Raw genomic sequence first — 21,656 nt, forward strand, 5'->3', positions numbered from 1 at the left:
TTATATCCAGGTTTATAGTTCTTGTTTATCAAAAGGTAATTTTATTCCCTTTGAATTTCAAAGGGAAACATAAACCGGCAAGTGTCAAATCCGGACCTTCAAAGCACTTGCATCCTTTCAAAACCTGTCCCTTTTCAATATTCAGTGACTGAGAGGAATTCAACCCTTTCCAACAATTACTATTTTGCTTCAAACCGACAACTTTGACTGTAAAAGAACATTTTAACCAATTCAATATCATTTTATACCTGACAAACTTACTCCTCTTAAAAATAGGAATTTCTAAGGATAAAGCTATTATTTGGGGAATTTCATACGGACCGTATCTTGGCTTTGTCTGGAGATGACAAGCAAATGTAAAATAATACCTAGTTATTTGTCCACACTCCACATTGAAATGACTGTCCTTAAAACAGCAAATGGGAGAAGAAAGCATAAATGCAAATGGGCAAACAAGAGAGGAATATGCCACGAGGCAGCAACAGGAGGAAGAGAAACTGAATGGAGATTTGGAACAGCAATCTGTGGTAAATCATCTTGCTCTCTTCACCCGGCTGCCCACATACTTAAAAGGCTTCAGATTCAGGCTCATCTCCTGGTGGGCCTTTCATTCCATCAGCCTCAGCCTGCCGCTGCAGACAGCTCTGAGACGGAAGTTTTCAGGAAGAAAGACACTTTGCTTTGCTTTCCTTTATCGATTTGAGAACCTACAGAGGCAGGAAATTTTATTCTGGCTCAATTATTCACGAAAAGCAAGCAGAGACTTGTCAGATGTTGAAGGGGGAGAAGTGACAGGTTGAAAAGACAGTGACAAAATAACCCAGAACATCAGCCTACGTGCGAGCGGTTTACCTGCCTACATTGTCACTGCAATGCTGGGCCCAGAATACACTGTGATTTCTAGCAAAAACTTCAGAAGGAGAGCAATACTCGCTGATTCCCGATTTACAGAGCAGGAACCTACTGCTCTGCTTAGAATTCTTCTTCCCTCTTCTCCCACGCTTTGTCAGCAGCATCACAGTGACTGATTGTCTACATCCCTGGGCTGAGATCTCTCTGGGCATGGAATGTGTAAGGCTGTCCTGTCTGCCTGTCTCTCTCCTCCTTTCTTCCCTAATCCAAATATTTTTGCTTCCTGAGTGCCCGAGTGCCAGGTGGTACAAGCAGAAATCATAACTTCCACAAAGTGGAAGTTGATATTTCTGAATTCCAGCATGCAAACGGGCTTTCCAAAATTTCTCACCCAGATCCTGATGATCTCCAAAGCAGTCAAGACTGGTTTTGTGACATTTCTTCCTTTGCAATTCTGCAACACAATCCAGCAATGCTGAGAACTCGAGCCCCTTTCCTGAGCAAGAGCTGTTAGATGTCTCCACCGTGAACACACTCACTGCGCAGTTCCTCATCGGTGAAGTACACGAACGCAAGCTAAAATACTGACTTCATTACTTGCACTCACCCACTCAATCATATTTTGTTTTAATTCATTTCAGGAGACTGCGAAAGTCACCTTGTTGAGGTGGTCAGCCCTGGCTGCTTGTGCACATAGCAGCTATCATACAAACTCCAGAAGCGGTCATGTTATGCCAGGAAATCCTACCTCCTCCACAGGAGCCAAACAGTCTGGAACAATAATACACTATACAATATTCAACATTTTTACTCCTCTAACTTCAGGACTTTTGCCAAAGATAGAGTACTATTACTCAGAGAACTCCTGCTTCAATATCTGCACCTCAGCCCCGCACGACGATGCTGCACTCAGACAGCAACCATTCATCACACACGAGCTACAGCATAACAACAAAATATGTCCTCAACCTATCATCATCTGCCATCTTATCTTCCCCATCTAAACTTTTTTTAATTTGGCCAATTATATTCTGCTGTAGCCATTACATTAAAAATATTTCTCTCTAAATGCTATCCACTTGCACAGATGTACACACAGAATTGTAGTGCGCTGCTCTCATCCCACGTTCTCCTGTTTTCATTTTTACACTAAGGCAATGTGTATCCATGAGAAATACTTAGCGCCTTCTGCCCAGTACAGTAATTCCAGGAATATTTCTCGTGACATATGCTGCTTTAATGAGATAAAGTTAATTCCACAATTAATCCTCTTCATTCTAGAAGGATGACAGTTAAAACACATCAGCATAATGCCAAGTAAACTAAAGCCATCACAGGTGTGGAATTCAATTGTCTCTGGGTTTCAGGATGGCAGCAGGAGCTGATCGGCTGCCGGTAGCTGGCTGTGTGTTCGCTTACTGCTGTTTGGCAACTTTAACCTTCAGAGCGAGAGTGGTATTTTTACACAAAGACAGAGAAATGAAACAATCTGTCATACCTGGAATAGGGAACAGACAAGTGCTGTGCTGAGCAAGATCAGAATCAAAATGGTATCTCTCCCAAAAGCAGTAATGGAAAAATCTACAATACACAGAAGAGGAAACTGCCTTGATTAACATCCCAGAGTCCTCTTACCATACAACTGGTAGAAACAGCTCATCAAGAAAAAAGACTTCATCTTGGTTATATCGCAGATAGCTTCACGCAGGAAAGAGGCATCCAAGACAACTGCTCTGAATGTGTCTTGTTTGTGGCTCAAAAGCCTCAGATCAATGTTCCTGCAACGCTACTGGCTGTAGAGCAAAAGGAGAGGGTATTTAAAGACAAGGAGGTATGACTTCAGTCACACGCCTCTTTCCTGTTCAACTCTTATGTGAACTCTGCACATCGACATTAAAAGGAGTTAAGGTAAAGCTTCCCGTCAGAGGCTCTAGGAGTTAGTAGGGGGACAGAGAATGCCAGCAAATTAAAATGGTTCAATTTTGTGTCTCAGATTTTCTCCTACGATTCCAAACATACTCGTTTCTGGGTTTGTTTGCTTTGTGTTGTTTATGCAGCAGCCTACACTGACGTAACCGTTCTTGCCATTTATTTTTATGATAAAACTAGGATAAATAACTCATAGGAAGAAGCTGCAAAAATTGGACTGGAGAGCAGACATTTAAGCACATGTATTTTAAACAACCCTTAATGGATCATCACCTTTTAACTCTGCTCTATTACTGTATTTAAAAACCTATTTAGTCTTTAAAAAATCCTATTTAGTTTTTCTTAAAAGGGAAGAACCTATCCTGAGTTCAAAGCGAACCCCATTAAGTGTCTAAAGGCAGCTCTCCTACCCACACCTGATATACAGCTGGCAGAGAGAAAAATCAGATTAGGGGTTTATTCCCTACACATTTGTAGGGCATTCAGCACCCAGCATTCCAGCGAGCCTGCACCATTCCAATACTGCTTACAGCGGTGAGGCGCTTGCTGTCAAGCTTTTAAGATCCAGCTTTCAAACTGCTTTATGTCCCATAACACATTACAACCTCCATGGCAATCTCTCTTCTACAAAGCCACATCTTTCTTTATTTCAGGGTTGTTTCTTCCCTACCTTATCTTTGTCTAGAAATTCATCTACTCAACAAAAGAAGAAACTTTTCCTAGGGAAACAATGGAAAAAACAAAATAGCTGCTTAATATCCCCTGGCACAAACGACAGCTCAAACCTCCATGCTCCTATCTCCCGGGATTTAGATTTATTGGCATCTTTACTAGCCGGGTCTTGGAAGCCTGCAAAGTGAGCCAGAAAGAACAGCGTGTATATACTGAGACAGAAAACTCTGCGAACAACGGACATTTTTCACTGATGAGTTCTGTTTTTCCAAGAGGATGGAGTGAAGAACTGTAAATAACATGTTGGGCAGAGGTTGAAAAAGTTATCTAGCTTTTTATAGGCAACTTTAAGACCTCAGTGCTTACTGAGTTTCTGGTCTTAATCCAATCACTCCTTGCAGAGTTAACTCCTTGCTTGCCTTTGTTTTCAGAGTCGGTATTACGGTTGCATAAGAGAGTGAGCACGCACGAGACCAAGCGAGAGGGAGCAAGACAAACGCCCCGGTACCTACTAAAAGCATTTGTCCAACTAAAACATTTGAAAATCTGGGCAGGAAATGTATAAGTAGAATTACATTACCTTTACAAGTGAAAAAAAGAGACAACGAAGGAAAACAGCTGGTGACTGGCAAAAGAGGGTCAAGGTAATGTCAGAAAAGAAATCATGACACTTGTAACTCTTATTGTAGAGGCTGCTGGTATCACAGCTCCCAGGGCCCTTTTCCCCACGGAAAGCTGTTTGCTATGCCAGACAACGGAAACAATGGAAATTAACACACTTACTTGAATAAAACACGCACATTCCCAAAAAGCTACTGTTTTCCACACAGAAAATGTCTGCCTGCTTCAAACCAGACATCAATACCAGCAAATTTAATGGAGGCAGAGAAAATGCTCCTTCTCTTTCACATATGCACTTTGCTAAAATTGACTTTCAGCCGTGGTTTGACAAGAGCTCCCAAACCGCCAAACCTCCGCAGGAAGCAGCAGCTCGCTCTTCCTAACGCACAAGGAAAATATGTAGCAGGGAGATGCCTCTTACCTAACAGTGGAATACTTCACAGCCAGTCAAAAGCTGGCAGCAAGATCCTGCCTTTGCTGGATGACCCTTGCACAAAGCAGAACGCTCGCTCTTCCAGGGCCTGTGTCCTGCACAGCGAGAACACAGAGACTTAATGGCTACAACACAGCCATCTCCTGAGAAGAGCGAAGACAATTCTGCAGGGATTTAACCATCCTCTAACCATTTATCTGCCCTCTCACCAGATGCCCCTATCTGCCCACCAGAAGCATAAAACCCCCCAAAAAGCAGCATAACAATATGAACTTAATACCATGTGGTGTCATGACAGCATCGATACTGTTCTGTTTTATGCAACCACAGAAGGTCAGTGGTAATGGTGGGGTCACATGTCCAGATGCTTCTTTATAGCATATGTTAAATGGGACTAAGTCTGATAACTTCTTTCAACTATTATCTAGTTGTTGGCATATGATTCCTTTGTGGCATCAGAAGGAAGAAGGGCAGAACTGAGTAACCAAATTCTTGTGATTTCTGGGATGTCACTTGTGAGTTTTTATTTCTTCAACCCCAGCTGGCAGCCTCTCACACTCATTTTCACTCCAAGTGTTAAAAGCACTAAAAAGACCAACATTTGTTCAAAGAGTTGCAACCACACACAATTAAGCTAAAACACAACCGTTAATGTCCTCGGAGCCCTCACATGTGATGACACTCAAACTCTCCCCATGCTGAGACACCCGCCTCAGTGCACAGAGGGGCACAGAACTTTCCTCAAGCTCTTTCCCTTTCCCCCAACTTTGATGCAAGCGGCACTGTTTTTCTCGGAGGACTCATGTTCCACACAGCAGATGTCTGGGAGCTGGAAGCACACTTGCCAACCGACAAGACACACACCAGCGATGAGCAGGAGGAGAGTAACCCAGATCTATCACCAGCCAAGGACAGGAAGGAAAGCAGGGCAGCAAAAGTGCCAGGAAAGGGATTTTCAGCAGCTGTTGCCTCCAGTTTCAGGCTTTTCCAGTACGGCAGGAAATGGTGAACCTGGGGGGCCTCAGTTAAATTGCCACTCAGCCTTGAAGGGCTGCCCTTGGCCCTGTATGGTATTTAGAGTTTCCTCAGGTCAAAATTAGTCGCAGCTTCTGACAGGACAGAACAAATGTTGCGAAAGGGTGCAGACCACCCTTATGGATTTCCCTCTACCCTTAGAGGATACCTAGCCAGTTATCTCTAACAGAGACCTTAAACTCTTTAACAAATGTTTCATTTTAATTTAAGTCATGAGAATCTTTAATGCTGAGGTTACACTTCAGGAGCTGTTAGAGAAACAAAAGCCTGTGTCATATCAAAAGAAAATCCCGTATGCTCCCTCGGTGCCCTGGTTCCAACACTGACCATTAACATGCATGTATGTTTAAAGGAAGGTGTCACAATAATTAGAGCATATAATGAAACTTCCTTGATCTAACTACCAAGCAGCTGGGAAAGCTGAGGTATGTGGCCTTTTCCCCCCCGACACTCCAACTATGCTAGGGACCTCAGAGCAGCCTTCTTTCCTACATCTCAAATAGCTCTGCTTGCACAGCATCCCAACACAGAGCCAGCCTTGCACCCTGCTCTCCTCTGCAGGATCACCTCTGCTCCGGTCACAGAGACACACAACCCCCAACCTGAAACACAGCTCGGGCAAGAACCGGCTGCCAAGGCAGAGCTGCAGTGAAAGCACCCACTGGGGATCCCCATCCCATAACAAGAACCACCTCTAGAGACGTGCAGCACCAAACTGAGACTTCGCTGTTCAGGTGCCCCGTGTCGAGAACTTGCAGCCTGCACAGCAGAGCTCTTGGGCCAGCACCCAGCCACCCCGGCAGGAACGACAGCAAGTGAAGTGAAACCACTGCTATCTCCCAGCTTCTGGCTCCCAGGGGATGCTGCTACCTTAACATGACCGTGCTTACTCAGACCACGGAATGAAGAGATTCAGGCAGCAGAGAATAAACAAACCGCCTTTCTTCTGGCATTAAAAATAGACTAATTAACCTTAATGGTTTGCGAGACTTCACGCACACGAATGCCTGCATTATATAAGGGTGCCCTGTGTGCATGCACGGCTTTCCCGTGTGGGGAACAGTTACCAAAGATGGACATCAGGGTCCTTATTACAGTAGATCATATCAGCACAGAAGACGTGTCAGGGGAATACAAATACTGTACATTAAACCATATGGAGAAGATACTGCTGCTCCCAGCTCAGCCATCACAACACTCCTTCCTCAGTCACCACCCACCCACAGGCTGATGAACACCCATCGTCTGTGCACAAAGTTTAACTTGGCTTTATTATTAGTGGCATGAAATCAGAATCTATTAAGTGCCCTACTATATAAAGCAATGTTTAGGGATTTTTTTTTTTCTCCTGGTGAATTAATTTCTAATTTCGTTACTATAGAAACTGTCCTGGAGCTCTCTTTAAAAAAAGTCTCTCTCTCTATTTATCCCCCTTACCTTTATTTTAAATAAAGGAGAGGAGCAAAGCGGGAGTGCACCTGCATATGAATGTTCTGGAGACGTGTCACTGGCCGAACACAGCCCTGCTCTTCACAGGCAGGAACGCAGCCAGAGCTCCTCGAGTCCAAGTGCAGCACCCGTTCATGCAGCGAGTGCCGCCACCAGCAGGGCCGCGAGCGTGCAGGCACCTCTGGTCCCACAAAATCCAGGCCATCCTTTTCTGTCTGGGTAACAAATCAGTACCATAATGCAGCATGCTTTTTTCCTAAGAACTGAAAAAAGGAAGGTCTGTGCATCCTGACATTATTCTAATGTGTCAAATGAGAAGAAATCGTGGCCAAGCAAATGAGCCTTTTGGGCTCCTTCTGAACACACAGAGATCCCAGCGCAGCTGAGTGACAGCCGGCAACTGAGAGAGCGGCACACGACACACTGAGCCACAGCAGCGCTCCGCAGCACAGCTTAACAGCAGACAACTTCACTCAGGTTTGTTTATCTTCATCGAATGCTGTCATAAACACTTCATAAATAATTCGGCTCAGAGTACACATGATTTATAAAATGCCGAGGAGGAGCAGGTTGCTGACCTGCTGCCTCTCTCTCTCTCACACGTTGTTGTTTGTCATATTGAGTCAGCTAGAATTTCAACAACCTTGAATCTTCTGTACAAGAGACTAAAAGCGCCAATGCTACTTGCTCCAGAAGAAAAAGGTATTTCAATAGCAGAGGACCTATAGAAAGCCTCTTCAATATTCACTTAACTCTCTTGTATCACGAAGGCCAAAGAGTTCTCAACAATAAAACCAGACGCATTACGCGGAAGCAAATAAACACTTGAAGCAAAAGTGTTTCTGTTGAAAATAACCCTGGAGAACATCCATAAGTGCAGAAAATCTTAAGGTTGGCCATTTAATTAGTAAGAAGAGATGCGACTACTTCTGCAGGGCTCTAACACTTGTCTTCTCCCCGACTCTGTGCAGACACGAGCTGGGACAGCGGGCTGCAGCACCATCTGCCCGCAACAGGGGACACACAAGTCTGTGCTCCGACTGCTGACCCAGCTGGCACAGGGCATCCACTTCCCCGCTGCCTGGCTTGGAGCTTTGCAGGAGAACTAACCGAGGTTCAACCCAGACAAGGTCAATGCACCATGGAGAGATTTGTTTTCCCAAGCTGTTCACACATTTAGGTTTATTAATTCTGGAATGTCCAATGACACTAATAGCACTTATAGCCCCTTTTCTCTCTCGGATTCTCTTGGATCTGGATTTTCTTTCCATGCTCTGTGCTGTCCCCACATGTCCCATATAGAGCTGCTTGAAGAGGATTTTGAAACTATAGCTGGGTGGAAAATGAGCCCACCGCAATACTTTATCATGCTAAACTCACAACGTACATGGCACCTGGAACAGGAAAACTAACCCGCACATGTGCAGGAATGGGTCAAGCTACGAGCACCGACCCAAAAGGCAATTCCTCAAGCCTGGAGGCAGTGGTGTGTGTGGAGGACTCCAGACCAACACTGGTTGTTGGCAGACCCAAGTTCAAGCTGAGAACATAATTTTCACACATCTCTCTCTGCTAACAGTCCCGCCAATGTATTGCATTGGGTCCAACACAAAAAAACCTGAGACTGTGCCTGTAACTGTCTTTAACAAATTAGGAAAATCAACTACAATCCCTTCACAACAGCTCCTTCTGAGCTGACACGGCAGCACACGGCGCTGCTAACGCTCAAAACCATTCTGCAGGTCACTTTCTGAAAGACTGGTGAGGGTCTCTGCTTGCCTTTCATATCTTCCACTGACAAAAAAATGGGTTCCTCTGAGCACCTACGGGATCTCTGGGAAGAGGAAGCTGGGCCTGGAGAGCACGGTGAGTGCTGAAGCACACGGATGTCATGAGCTAAATACAGCTCCACAGACAGAGCGCTGTGGGCTGGTGCACAGGGACCGAGGGTAAGAAAACCTCTTTAGTTGAGACCTCATCCAAGTCACACGGAATGAAGCAATCGAGCTGAGCCTGGTCTCACGGTGACAGGTCAGAACATGTTCCAGAACCAGCTCTCTGTCTCTCCCCTCCTGCTCTTGGTTCCCAAGCTATAGGGATAGTCTTGGGTTTTTTCGTGTCAGACCATGCATACCTTTTGTTAAAGACTATCTTCTATTTCAAAGCGTATTTAATTTCTTATTAAATAATTAATAATATTAAATTATGGGAATTAATGTATTTTTGATTTACAAACCAGAATTATTACAGCTGTCTAGTATCTCTCCTAGCATTTTTCATCCTTCAGAGTATAGAAAAAGATCAATATGCTGGAAACATCCACCTACAGATACAACAGAATACATATTTAAATTGAATTATCCAGCATTAGCATTCAAAAACTAGACATGATTTAGGTCAGCGCTGATCTCTTAATGTGGTAATTAGCATTTTCAAATAGAAACACTCCTTCACGCACGCTGCTCGGTTCCCTAGAGCTCACCTGCCCCATACACGAAAACACAGGACACTTGACACTGAACCCTGTAATGATGAATAGACCAGCCTTGATCACACAAAGTTCACACAACTTGAAGCACACTGTATAATTTAACTTTGAGAATACTTGCATTAGCTGGATCTGAGCCAAAGTATTCGCCAGCTTGAAGAGGACTTATAGGAAGGCAGATATTGCAGGGAAACAAGCAGAACAAAGCCATGTAGTTATCAACCAGGTCAAAACACTTCAGCCTACACCCTACTGGGCTGACAGCATTGGTTAATCAAAACTTGTATCCAGAAATTACACAGATGCAATGACATAGAAGTTCTTTTTGCAAACTCATCCATGATCCAATTTTGAACCAGGCAGCGCTCCCGAGTTGTTCAACCCAGCCGAAGGATTATAATCAGAGAAGACCACTTACCTTATACTTAACAGGAGCTTGCACAGAGGTGCTAATTAACACAACACACGGCAAAGATCAAGATAGACGTTAACAGATATAAAATGGAAATCCATTTCACAACAATTAAAACATCAAACCAGAAGCACTGAGTGGGAAAGCAGAGACAGAACTCTGTCACTGCAATCACAGGCAACCACATAACAGACACGTAGTCCAGAGACACCAACTGAACATCCCTAGGTTCTTGTCACACATTCCAAGCCACCAAACAGCTATGGAATCCTATCAAAAAAGAGCAGAAGGCACAAAAACCTAGAGCGTTCCAGAGAAAAGCCTGAGATGCTGAAGACAATAGCAATGCGCTAAATCGCAGCCACAGCAGGGACTCTGATAGACATATTCCTCAGAAATATTCCGTGTCCTGTGTCACCGAGAGGCACAGGTGTCCTGTGCACTAGAAGATATCACAGGCACATGGACGGGCCACATAGCAGTGCTGCTGCTGCCGGTGGGACCTGGAAACGCTCTGTGCTGAGCCCATGCTTTGGAGGCTGAAAGCAAGAAAGCCTCTGCCAACTTGGGAGATTTCTTAGAGAAACTAGCATTATTTTTCTGTCATGTGGAGTGAGAGTCTGGTTGAGAAACAGTCAACAAGAAGATAATGAAGATGAACAGAATTAGAATTTTTATAGAAAGCTCAAACATTGAGTATCTGGTAAATGATGCATAACTGAGAAACACTGGTGCTTCTCATCCCGTGTTTCAAGCTCATCAGAAATAATCCCTCTAATGTGGTTCCCTTCAAGGGAGGGAAATCCCCGTAAATATTGCTACAACACAATTCTGCCTTTCATTTAGCTGCTCCTGCGGCTTGTTTAATGCACCTCTGCTGAATTTCACAGTACCACTTCTTTGCAAACCTTTCAAAGGAGAAACAGGTTAAAATGCTGACTGAGAAAGTATGGGTGCATATAGACTTACGTTGAAGAAATTGGTCTTGTTCCTCTCGCAGAAGAGGCCCTGTGCAGGCATGTGCTTCAGCTGCTGCCAGGGCACGCCGCTGCCCAGCAGCACGTCGCGGGCCCACTGAAGGTTCTGCAGACAAAACAGGGCAAGTGAGTCGCAGGCAGGGAAACGCCTCCAGGGCAGATGTACAAATGCTTGCTTGCTTTGGTTTATTAACCTCCATTGACATTTCTCGTTGTCCAGGTAGCTGCTCTTCCAACTGTGCTTGCAGAGACGTGATTTCAAGAAGACACCCGTCAGGAGAGAGGGAGAAGCCACCTTGTCTCTCAGAGCAGGCCCCAGCAGAGGGGTCAGTCACTCCCGCACCGCTGCGGGACCCAGACTCACAGCACCAAGGTGCGCTTTATCACTCTTTTGAAAAGATAGTATTTAAAAAAACAACTCAATTTCACCGAGATGCATCTCCCATCTCCCGTCACCAACAGAAACCTCAGCTATGGGTATAATTAAGAACACTTCAACTTTCTGTTCAAGTTGAATTTCAGTGCTCAATATAAAATAATAAATAAATAAAAAGATCTAGTTTCTCAGCAAAGCGCAGAGCTCACTCGTGACAGGCCCTTTGCTGCCCCTGGCCCTCAGGCCCTGCAGGCCCTGCTCTGGCAGCCGCCCCTTGGCTCGTCCCTGCCTGCCGTATGGACAGCGTGGCTGGTGTACAGATAACTTCACTGCAGAGCCGACGAAGAGGAAGGTATTTGGGTCATAAAGACAAATTACAGCCTTGAATTGTGGTTTGTTTTCTGGGCTGGAGAATCGCTTCTGTGAATCATACATTTCATTAAATCATCTCCACACGAGAATACATTCCAGGTGTAATATTGTCTTTTTTTTTGGGGGGGGGGGGGGGGGGGCAGGCGGGGGTGTTGAGGCACGGAAGTCATTATTAGTAAAACTCTTCACCTGTTTTCCAGATTTCTTTCTTTACAAGACTCTCAAACACTGAAAGCCCTGCTCAGTCCAAGTGCCTTTGTCCTAACGACACAACTCACGCAGAAATCCCTGATGTCTCACAAGGACTGGAGCATCCCCGCGAGCCAAATGCTGATTACGGATTTATGTGCGAGAGCGCTAACACTGGGAATAGTAACCAGATATTTATGGATGTCAAAAATACTTAATTCAGAGTGCGGACGTCAGTACTTATACAGGACCCTCACGATTCCAGTGGATGACAGGCAGGGGATGTGGAGAGCATTCTTTTGTACGAGACAAATCTGCATTCACTCACATCACAAGGTGTTTTCTGGCTCGTTGGGGAAACTAGGAAATTTAATTACTACAACCAAGTGTCCAATTTATTTAAGGCTGAAGAAAATAAAGTATGTAACCTTAACTGTACACTCTCTCCTACAGTACCGCTTTTGTAATATGTATTTCTGTAATCTTATTAACCTAAGCCTACAAAATACTGCGAAACACATACCAAAGAAAATAAAAACCCTACACAAATCTGCTCTTACGTGACAGTCATCCTGGTTTGAATCAAATCAGAATCCAGAAAAAATAAGCCTATTCTAATGCCCAAGATCCAGGCACAGGAACACTTTATTTTACGCTAGTCATAGTTACCACAAGCATCAGTAAATTCCAAGTGTGGAAACATAGTGAAAAAAATGCCTGATGGGTGGCAATTGGTTAAAACTACTCCCATAAAAATTAAAGGAAGACAAAATCCTTATAAAAGCCACCATCACAAAGCTGAAAAGGAAAATCCAAGTTCAAATAAATTTTAGCTATGGATGTATTCCTGCATCTAAAAGTCGGAATGAAAACGCTACAAAGCCCTTGGGCGCAGCGTCCTGCGCTGGCGATCGGCTGAGCCCATCTCTGACCATCCCCGGCCGGAGCTGGCACTTCCAGCTCATCGGCGTTCACTGAACACGAGCATGACTGGAACCAGCTACGAGGAAAGAAGATCATCCAGACAAATGGGGTAATTACACAGTAACTCCAGACAATCAAAACTAATAGGAATAAAAGCCGTAGTTACAGATTTCGCCCTGCCCTTCTCCTTCAATCAGCCTGACCAGCTCTCCCCAGCGAATACGCCTGAGCAGGTCCCAACTCATTAGATTTCACGGAGGCTGCTCTGCCCGGTTTTCAGCTGATGAAGTTATTAGGAGTGGGTGAAGGGATCCAGGACACAGCGAAAAGGATTTATTCTTCTTGGCACACAGCTTGCCAGTCTGAAGCGCTGGATTTAGCTGTCTGACTCAGGGCAATTATGAAATACTTCTTCCAGTTCAGCTGTTGCCTCCCACATCCTCATCACCCCAAGATGCAGAGACAAGATGACTGACAGGGTACAGCAGCTTGCAAAAAAAGTTTATCAGCATCGTTAAAATGGAAAAGGAAAATCTCTTATGGTCAGCAAAGTGGAAATCAGACTCACCCAAGATGGATACCATTTCCATGGTGTCAAAAGCCACCTTTTCCTAACCTGGAAACTACGTGAAGCATTGCTGCAAGGTGTACAAAATATCCTACTGCACCTTAAGCCTTCCCTCTGTTTTCTTTTGCAGTCTGTTAGAAGGTTTTCTCTCAACCCCCGCCTTGTGCTACCGCATCAAATAAAAGCAAAATGGAAAGCCTACTGACCGTGAAGAGTCGCCTCCTGGATGAACTGGTACCACCTAACTGCTGCTACGTGAACCATTGACATCTTTTACGCTTACAGACGATGTGTCTCTAAGTATGTATTAAACCTATACATACGGAATCTTGCCGGTTTGACACGCGCGTGTTATGCCTACTTTGACAGAACTGTCATGCTACTGACATTATGGGATATCTGACGTTCATTTCCCCATTGAGGGCTCTGTTAATAACGAACATAACAGAAGACACAAACTTAAAAAGCTTGTTTCACACAAACATTATCTGTGAGCAGAATGATTGGGAGTTACAGAGTACTTTTTATTTCGAGTTAAAAAAGCACGTAAGTAAATATTGTTATTTCCTGACAGCCCGCTGGCTGCAGAGCATCAGAGAAGCTCCATGTGCTAATCCACAGGGACCGTACGGCAAATACTTCTCACCAAATTCTTCAGTTACACTGACAATAGCACCTTGCCAAGTCCCATCTCCTCCTACTGTGCCAACACTCATTTGGGAGGCAAAGATCACAAAGGATGAAGACTTGACTTCAAGATGGAGACAAGGGGAACGGGAAAGTAAAACTATTGCCTAACCCGGCAATGCCATCGCTTCTGAAAACTCATTCTTACCTTCCTGCTCATTCATTCCAATAACACACAGCTATGTACAAATTTGCTCTGATAACAGAATAAAACAAAGAGAAACAGCCTCCCAGGAGTAAGCACGATTTTGCACAGGGGAAAAAAAAACAGAACATGTAGCCAAACCAAATGTTGAAAGATTTTGAAAAGGATGGTAAAAAAAGCACTCCACAACTATTTTTACTGATCTTGCAACAGCAAGACCGGTAATACTGTAAAATGGGAGAAAACAGATTGCATATGAAAAACTTGTTTTTCTCTGTGCTAGGGAGGCCTGCCAACCCGCTCCTTTCCCAGCCAACCACGAGTTCTGGCCATCAGTCTAAATTCTTCATACAAATTCCTGGCACTCGTTCCTCAATGCTGAATTCTCCAAGATGGTTCTATGCATTTAAAAATTAATTTCAGCTTTCTAAAATTCACCAGTGAGCCACTCTGCCCCCACAGCAGCTCAGCCCACTGTAATTGATCTCATTCTTCAAATCAGGCTTAGCACCAGGACAGCTAAGAGTGCTTCTTATTCCCATTATTGCCGAGATGCACTGTGTGGTTTAAGAATGTTCAGGAGTACAGCTCGCATTGAAGGCATTAGTGACCATAAAACAGCAGACACTTGACACCACTCTGCACAAGAGCCTGAAAGAGTCAAAGACAGAAAAGCACAGCCTCGTAAAAGTACGCAGTGCACATATATCAGCAGGAAGAATTCCATTTTGCAGTGTTGAGAAGCTGTTTGTTATGCAGAGGAGTAATAAAAAAGGACAGTAAAACCCAACACTGAAGCCAGCCTGGTAATCGCTAGGCTCAAAGAGGCAGGAGCTGATTTTTCCAAGTTCCAAGAGGAGAGAGATTTCGACAACAACGTGTTTTTCATACAGAGCAGCATAAGAAATCATTAAGTTGACGTTTATATAGGGAGAGAGATACAAAAAGCAAAGGAGAAGGCTTCATAAGAAAAATAATAGAAGAACATATTTTGCACACAGGTCCTGGCAGGGCCATGATATTTGCACCAGCAAATCCAAACCAGGCAGCCTTTTTTGTTGGATGTTGATACAAAATCATTTGTCAGCAGCAGTACTGGCAGATTGCAGGAACCTATGGCTTCTATTAGTGATTAGCTCCATGGAAAAATTAACAACTGTCACATACAAACAGCACAAGAATGTTTTCAAAACAAGGCATCTTTACAAAAACGGCACTATTTTTCTGGATAAGCACTGCGCAGCCAAATGGAAGATTCATCATCCGGCAGGAGGCGGCTGAGACGCCACTGCTCCGTTCGCAGCAGCCCCGCAAATGGGTTTGTGAGGAGACTGATTTGTTTCCATTCCCTTCCCTTCTCCATTATTCACACAAGCCTCAGTGCTGGTGGGGAGGAGAATTCCGGAAGCCATGCAGTGCAACATATGACACAACGCAAGGCTTCCAAACACCAAATCTGAGTTCCAAATTTGATTATGACAATTAACAAAACAACTCTGATAATTTTAGCCTACTGCTCCCCACGCTTTACGAATGGACACTTAAGACAGACAAGGGATCATAAGAACAGAAGTGTGCAGAAGGAAAATAAAGAACGTTTCGATTTTAAAGCCAAACAATGATAATTCATAGCAGAAAGCTTTGGAAATTCATTCCACTACGAAGAACACGTAGGAGGAAGCAAGTTATTCTGCCCTCACCTCAAAGAGGAACCAACACTATTACAGCCACAGAGCCACTGTTATTCCTGTTTAACGCAAAAACCCCAGCTCGGGAGCAGTAGGATCTGACTGACTTTCACTCACTGATCTCTAAACAGCAAGTAATTTGGTCTTACTCAAGGTGACCTCTGTGCTCTGACAGTAGGAAAACTTCCATGCTACACAGACCTAAGATGCCCAGAAAGCCTGTCACAACATGTTTACACCGATACCAATGAATTTCTGCTTTCAAGTCCACTTTTCAGTAAAATAAATAATTGCTGTCATTTTTCAAGAACATCTTACTTTATAGAATCATGGAATCAGAATGGTTTGGGTTGGAAGGGGCCTCAAAACCCATCCAGTTCCACCCCTTGCCATGGACAGGGACACCTCCCAGTGGATAAGGGGCTCCAAGCCCCATCCAACCTGGCCTTGAACACCTCCAGGGATGGAGAAGCCACAACTCTTTGGGCAACCTGGGCCAGGGCCTCCCCTTGCTCACAGGAAAACATTTCTGCCTAAGATGTCATCTCAATCTCCCCTCTACATGACATACCTAAAAGGTAATTCTCTGCTAAGTAATAAAAAATTACCTAGTTCAGTAATAAAAAAGGAAATTTTCAGCTCAACTGGCGTCACACACAGGAATCGGGCAAACCAGGAGCTAAAGCCTTCTCAAAGCGTAGTTCCAATCCAATCTGCATTAAACAAACTTATCTGCTGTACTTTAACCCTGAGACTTCTCAGTTAGTACAAACGACAACGCAGTTTATTTCCTTTGGCAATAAACGCACTTGGCTATGGTATTGGTGCTCTGCTCACCTTGTGTGTTTTGCTGTACGTGTACAGGTAGGCCAGCCTGTAGAGGCTCTTGTAGTGCTGGGGGAAGCGGCTGAGGCACAAACAGAAGGAGGCGATACACTGCTCTGTCAGGAACTTCCGCTGTTCCTCCAGGTCTGCTGGAAGACCATGAGGAAATTCAGATGCATCACCACAAGGTTCAGCTTTCTTTCTGCACTCCCACTGGGAGGACGGGGGGACCGCAGCTTTGATGGGGTTGCCAGAAGCAGCCTGGGGATCCACGAGGACCTTCTGGGCCGTAGGCTCAGCAGGATGCTTAGATTCTAAGCTCTCCTGCAGCTCTTCTGGCTTTCCTGCAACTGGAACGTGAAGAGAAGACAAAAGTGACTACGAAAATTACAAAATGGTAAGTGAAATATCCAAACCAACAAGAATTAAATACCACAAATGGTGATCCTTTGCTTCATTAAGCACAGACAGAATTATTGACTGGTTCCTGAAAAAGTTATGACTATTGCTGATGCTTAATGAATTAGTAATCTTCAGCTCATTAACAGGCAGAGTCACACACTGACCTCTCCATCTGAGTTTTCACCTGAGCAACGCTGGGAATTCCACATGCATTATGCATGCAGGGTTTTAAATCCTGCTTGAAGATGGGAGAGAGGGAGAATATGACAAAATAAAAGGAGTAAATTCAGTAAAAAGCCATGCTGCCAAGGGAGATGTATTATGCTGAACAATCTACCTAGAAGAACGCAATTCCAGAACACAATTTAGGCTCAGACAGAATCATTAGCAGCAGCTACCCTGGCCGATGGATAACATAGGACCTACAGTTCCACCCAAATCGTTGTGATAAATCGGTAACTCATAGTTTAACTGACCTATCTGTTCTTGAAGGATACCAAATTTTCCTTCAGAAAACATCCCTAACAGTGAGAGCTTCCGCGTTCCCTCTCAGGCAGTCATTATGGCTGAAACCATGGGTGCTGCGTGCAGATTAATTGTTTTAACTTTGATTTTTGGCCATGGAAGTTTACTGCACCTTTGTCTTTGCCAGGATAAAGAGCTCTGACATTAGATCTTATCTCCAAGCAGGCTACAGATAATACTGAAACACTTTATCTGCAAGTATGAACCTGCTCTTAACTCCTTCTCCTGTAAGGTTGAACTTGGAGTCAAATGTCTTCGCTCAGACAATCCATGTACCTGTTCTAATTCTCCTCTACAGACAGCTTTATGGATACAACATTACATGTCAGTAACACACAACATTCTGGTGTCACAGGCCGGAAAGGTGGGCAAAATTTACACATCGGTCTTGTTTGTCTTTCCCTGGCACAGCCCGGCCTCTCCATCTACTGCCACATGCAACTGCACAAACATCAGCCAGAGGGAAATTCCAGCTCACAGATTTTGAAACAATTTTTCCAGAGAAATACAGAACACAGCACTGTTATATATGGAAAAATCTAGTAGAGAGCAATTCCACTTCTCCACTGAAATAAAGTATCCAATGGAATAAAACATCTAATTCCACTCCTTGTGCTCTTCCATGTGCTGAGTATCAAGCTGCTACTGGCCCAGAACAAAGAGAGCATCTATGCCTGGGGAAAAGAAACAATTTTTTTGTTTGAGATTATCTTTAAATAACCATTCCTTAAATTATTTAGAGATCTGAAACATTGAAGGAAGAGTAAATAATAACCCAAAAGAAGGCAAGCCAGTCACAGGGCCACCGCAGGCAGCAGGCAGTATTACTCTTTCCTTTGCCAGGTTTAACGGCAGTACAGACTGGGATGATGGTCACGTAAGCAACGCATAGTCCAGTTTAAGCCTCACACACAAGCAGCAATAGCACCTAGTTAAAAACCCTGGTCACAGCGCAGAGCGTTTCAGTGCTTCTGCACGCCAGAAGAAACATTTTAATGAGCATACAGCAGCTGATGTGATCTATCAAATCAGGCATACTCTTTTCCTCAGTAGGTCCCAGGGTCTCTTTGCTGGGTGTGAGTGTCTCAGCACAGGTCGCAGAAATCCTCTTTTCCGTGTAAGTCTTCCGCAGGCTATCTTGAGAGCTGGCAGGCTCATTAAACATATCCTGCGTGGAGCTGGAGTCAGACAGCACCGCCGCAGTGCTATCCTGACTCCTCTCTGCAAAAGAGATAAAGAAGGAATGCATCGTTTCATATCCACCAAGCTGTGACTTGCATCTTGCTAAGAGCAACCAAAAGCTGCAGCCGCTCTGCAAACTGCTTACAAGTGAGACAGGATCCTCAGCTACCCCCAATTCCATTGTCTAAAAGGCATTTATTTCTTTTTAAGTTGTCTACTTCAGCTTATTTCCATCTCAACTCTTTGTGCTATGAAATAAAGCCTCAGTTGTCTTTCACCAGCTATTATTTCACAGTAACGTAACAGAGAGCTCCCTGCCCCACCACATTTCCTAACATATAATCTTGGGATTTTATTCAAAAGCAGAGATGCTCAGCTTTGGAAAGCAGTTGGGCTGAGGATGCAATATTTCAGCTAGTACATTCCTACAAAACCGCCCAGGTTTACTGGGCCATTTACCTCCAGAAGTACCCCGTACAGTTCCAAGTCTGACATAAGCAAAGCTCCATAGACAAGAGAAAACCACGAACAAGACTGGTAAAAATCACTCGTGAAGAACAGAAAAATTCAAACCATTATAGGGCGAAGACTTGGAGAAGTGATCACTGCTCCTGCAGGTGTTAGATGCTGTTCACCAAACACTCTGAAAAGGGATCATTCAGAGCTTTTGAAATGAAAGAGACACCTATCCAAGAACTGGGTCTAAGACAGACAGGGAAACTCTTGCACATCAAGGCAGGAGACAGAAGAACAGCAGTGACTTTGCCTTGACAGAGTTGGGTGCGCTGGCTGCTAACGGTACAACAGTCACAACCAAGTTGTGAACCTGCCAACAGCTGTTGCAGCACAGGAAAAACTGGATGGGATTGTGACTATTATAGCGGGGAGAGAATTCACACCTCAGAACAAACAGGCAAATGAAAACCTTCCACCCATGTCTGAGATCTGCCTGATGGAACCCAGGCAGTGACCATCAGAGGTGATCCTGCAAGACTAAAACTCGCAGCTCAGGACCTCCAACAGACATGGGTACGTCCCCACTGAGGTGGGAAACTGGCATTTTCTTGTGATATTGTGCCAGCATAATTCAGTGTCCAACATGAAATTCCGCTACAGGCAATCCTCTCTCAATCTGCAGTCCTAAATACTAATTTCCAGTTTCTGCTGAAGATACAGGAACAGCTTAACCAAGAGGGACGTTACAGCCATTGTCAGGTACTTCCACTGTGCTCTTATCCATTAATTCTTACGATAAGATCAAGAAAGAAAATTAAAAATCTGAAGTCCTTGCTTTGAGATGAGCTGATAATTTCCTTCGATTTCTTCTGTTCCATCCAAATTGCACTTGTTCAGGAGAGAGCTCAGGGCCTCCTGTGAATTTATTGTATTAAGAGAAATCCCTCTGCAGACTTTCGGCTCGCAGATCAAATTCTGCTGAGCAGGATTCCAACAAATTCAAACCAAATTTGATGCGCTCTGTAAGCTCTTCATTACCACATAAAGAAAACCTTCCCTTTCACTGGACAGATCGTCATAAAAACGTATCTTGATGAAGAATGGGAGAACAGCATTTTCTTTCTAACTGGAAGTTATGTAGTTGGATAATGATGACAAGTTTTATATAGGAAGAACATAATTACAAAGAATAGGAAGAGAAAGACTCTGAAGTGAGGTCAGCCAAGCTTTAAATGACTCATTTAGAAAGCTTTAATAACCTTCTGGGGTACGAGCGGACGCTACTGAACTCCCAGCTGGCACCAAGAAAAACATTGACAGGAGCTCCCTCGATAGTTTCTTAAAGGAAGTTTCTGCATCTGGGGCAGAGAGGCTGTGTTACTCATCTAGGGAAGGAGAAAAAAGTGAATTTCCAACTGCTGCCACCAACCAAGTCAGCTCTGTTGTGGGGGCTACGAGAGATGCAGCACCGCAATGGAAATCCAGAGCTGCTACACGAGAGTGGTATGGGAAGATTTCCAAATACAATTAATCGGTGTTAATAAAAACATCGTAATTGCTCTTCATATTCACTAAGTACAGAGCAAGAGGCAATAGGTCTGAACATTACCTTTTTCCCCCCTATTCTATAGGTGAATTGTTCTGTCCAGTTAAAACCTGGATAGAGAACCTCTGGAATCACTGGAGGCTCCCAAGGACAGGCAGACAAATAGCGATGACCTGTAGGGTACCCAAGATGCATCCTAATATACTAAAACCCCTCTGTCCACACCTGAACGCTGCACTCCGCAATGCAGAGCTCACAGCAATCACACCAGGTCACATCTGAACTCTTGCCGTTTTAAATAAACCTACAGGCTCCCTCTCTCTGTCCTGCCTGCCTGGCACGCTCTCTCCTCTCTTCTCTTTACCTGTGCCATTTGTCTTTACCATTTACCATTTGCCATCTCTTTACCATTTGTCTTTACTGGTCTGTAGTCAGAAACACGACGAATCACACAATTCTCATTCTTGAACAGATCCCACCCATAACAAAAGACAACACTCAGCTGTGTTAGAAGGCACTTGCACATCATTAAAAGCAGAAGCATTGCAGAGACTGGCATGGGAGCAGATTCATTTCTTGAGGACAGAAAGTCCTCGGAACGCTTCAGGGGAATTCTCTTGTAACATGAGTCAAAGACGAGGGTCTGTTTCACCTGGCTGCACAGAACACCAAATGTGTTTTGGTAGCTCACAGACCTCTATGGCTGCTCTTGAGTGCAGAGCAGCAGAGTCCTCATCAATGGCCCATTCATTTACTCAAATTCTTTTCACATAATCTCACATTAAATGTCAGCGTGATTTACTAATTGGAGAGATGGTAAATTGGGGAAGAGCAGAGCTGCAGCACACTACAATGACCTGTGTCTGATTGGTCATTCATGGAGTCCAGCACGCAGCCCCCATG

At 44.3% G+C, this 21,656-nt stretch overlaps 1 protein-coding gene across 6 annotated transcripts in view; it reads right to left on the bottom strand.

Moving 5' to 3' along the window:
• Positions 1-21,656, bottom strand: part of CABIN1 (calcineurin binding protein 1) — a 93,771-nt gene that overhangs the window by 44,516 nt on the left and 27,599 nt on the right. For 5 of the 6 annotated variants that reach the window (XM_054082243.1, XM_054082244.1, XM_054082241.1 and 2 more), the window contains exons 28-30: positions 18,608-18,790; positions 16,655-16,992; positions 10,861-10,974 (exon numbers count right to left, since the gene is read on the bottom strand). In XM_054082243.1, coding sequence (XP_053938218.1) covers positions 10,861-10,974; positions 16,655-16,992; positions 18,608-18,790 — 635 coding nt within the window. The remainder of the gene's footprint in view (positions 1-10,860; positions 10,975-16,654; positions 16,993-18,607; positions 18,791-21,656) is intronic. The other variant, XM_054082242.1, reaches the window with a different exon arrangement.

Source organism: Cuculus canorus, chromosome 17, assembly GCF_017976375.1.
Source record: "Cuculus canorus isolate bCucCan1 chromosome 17, bCucCan1.pri, whole genome shotgun sequence".
In the NCBI taxonomy this organism is placed as follows: domain Eukaryota; kingdom Metazoa; phylum Chordata; class Aves; order Cuculiformes; family Cuculidae; genus Cuculus; species Cuculus canorus.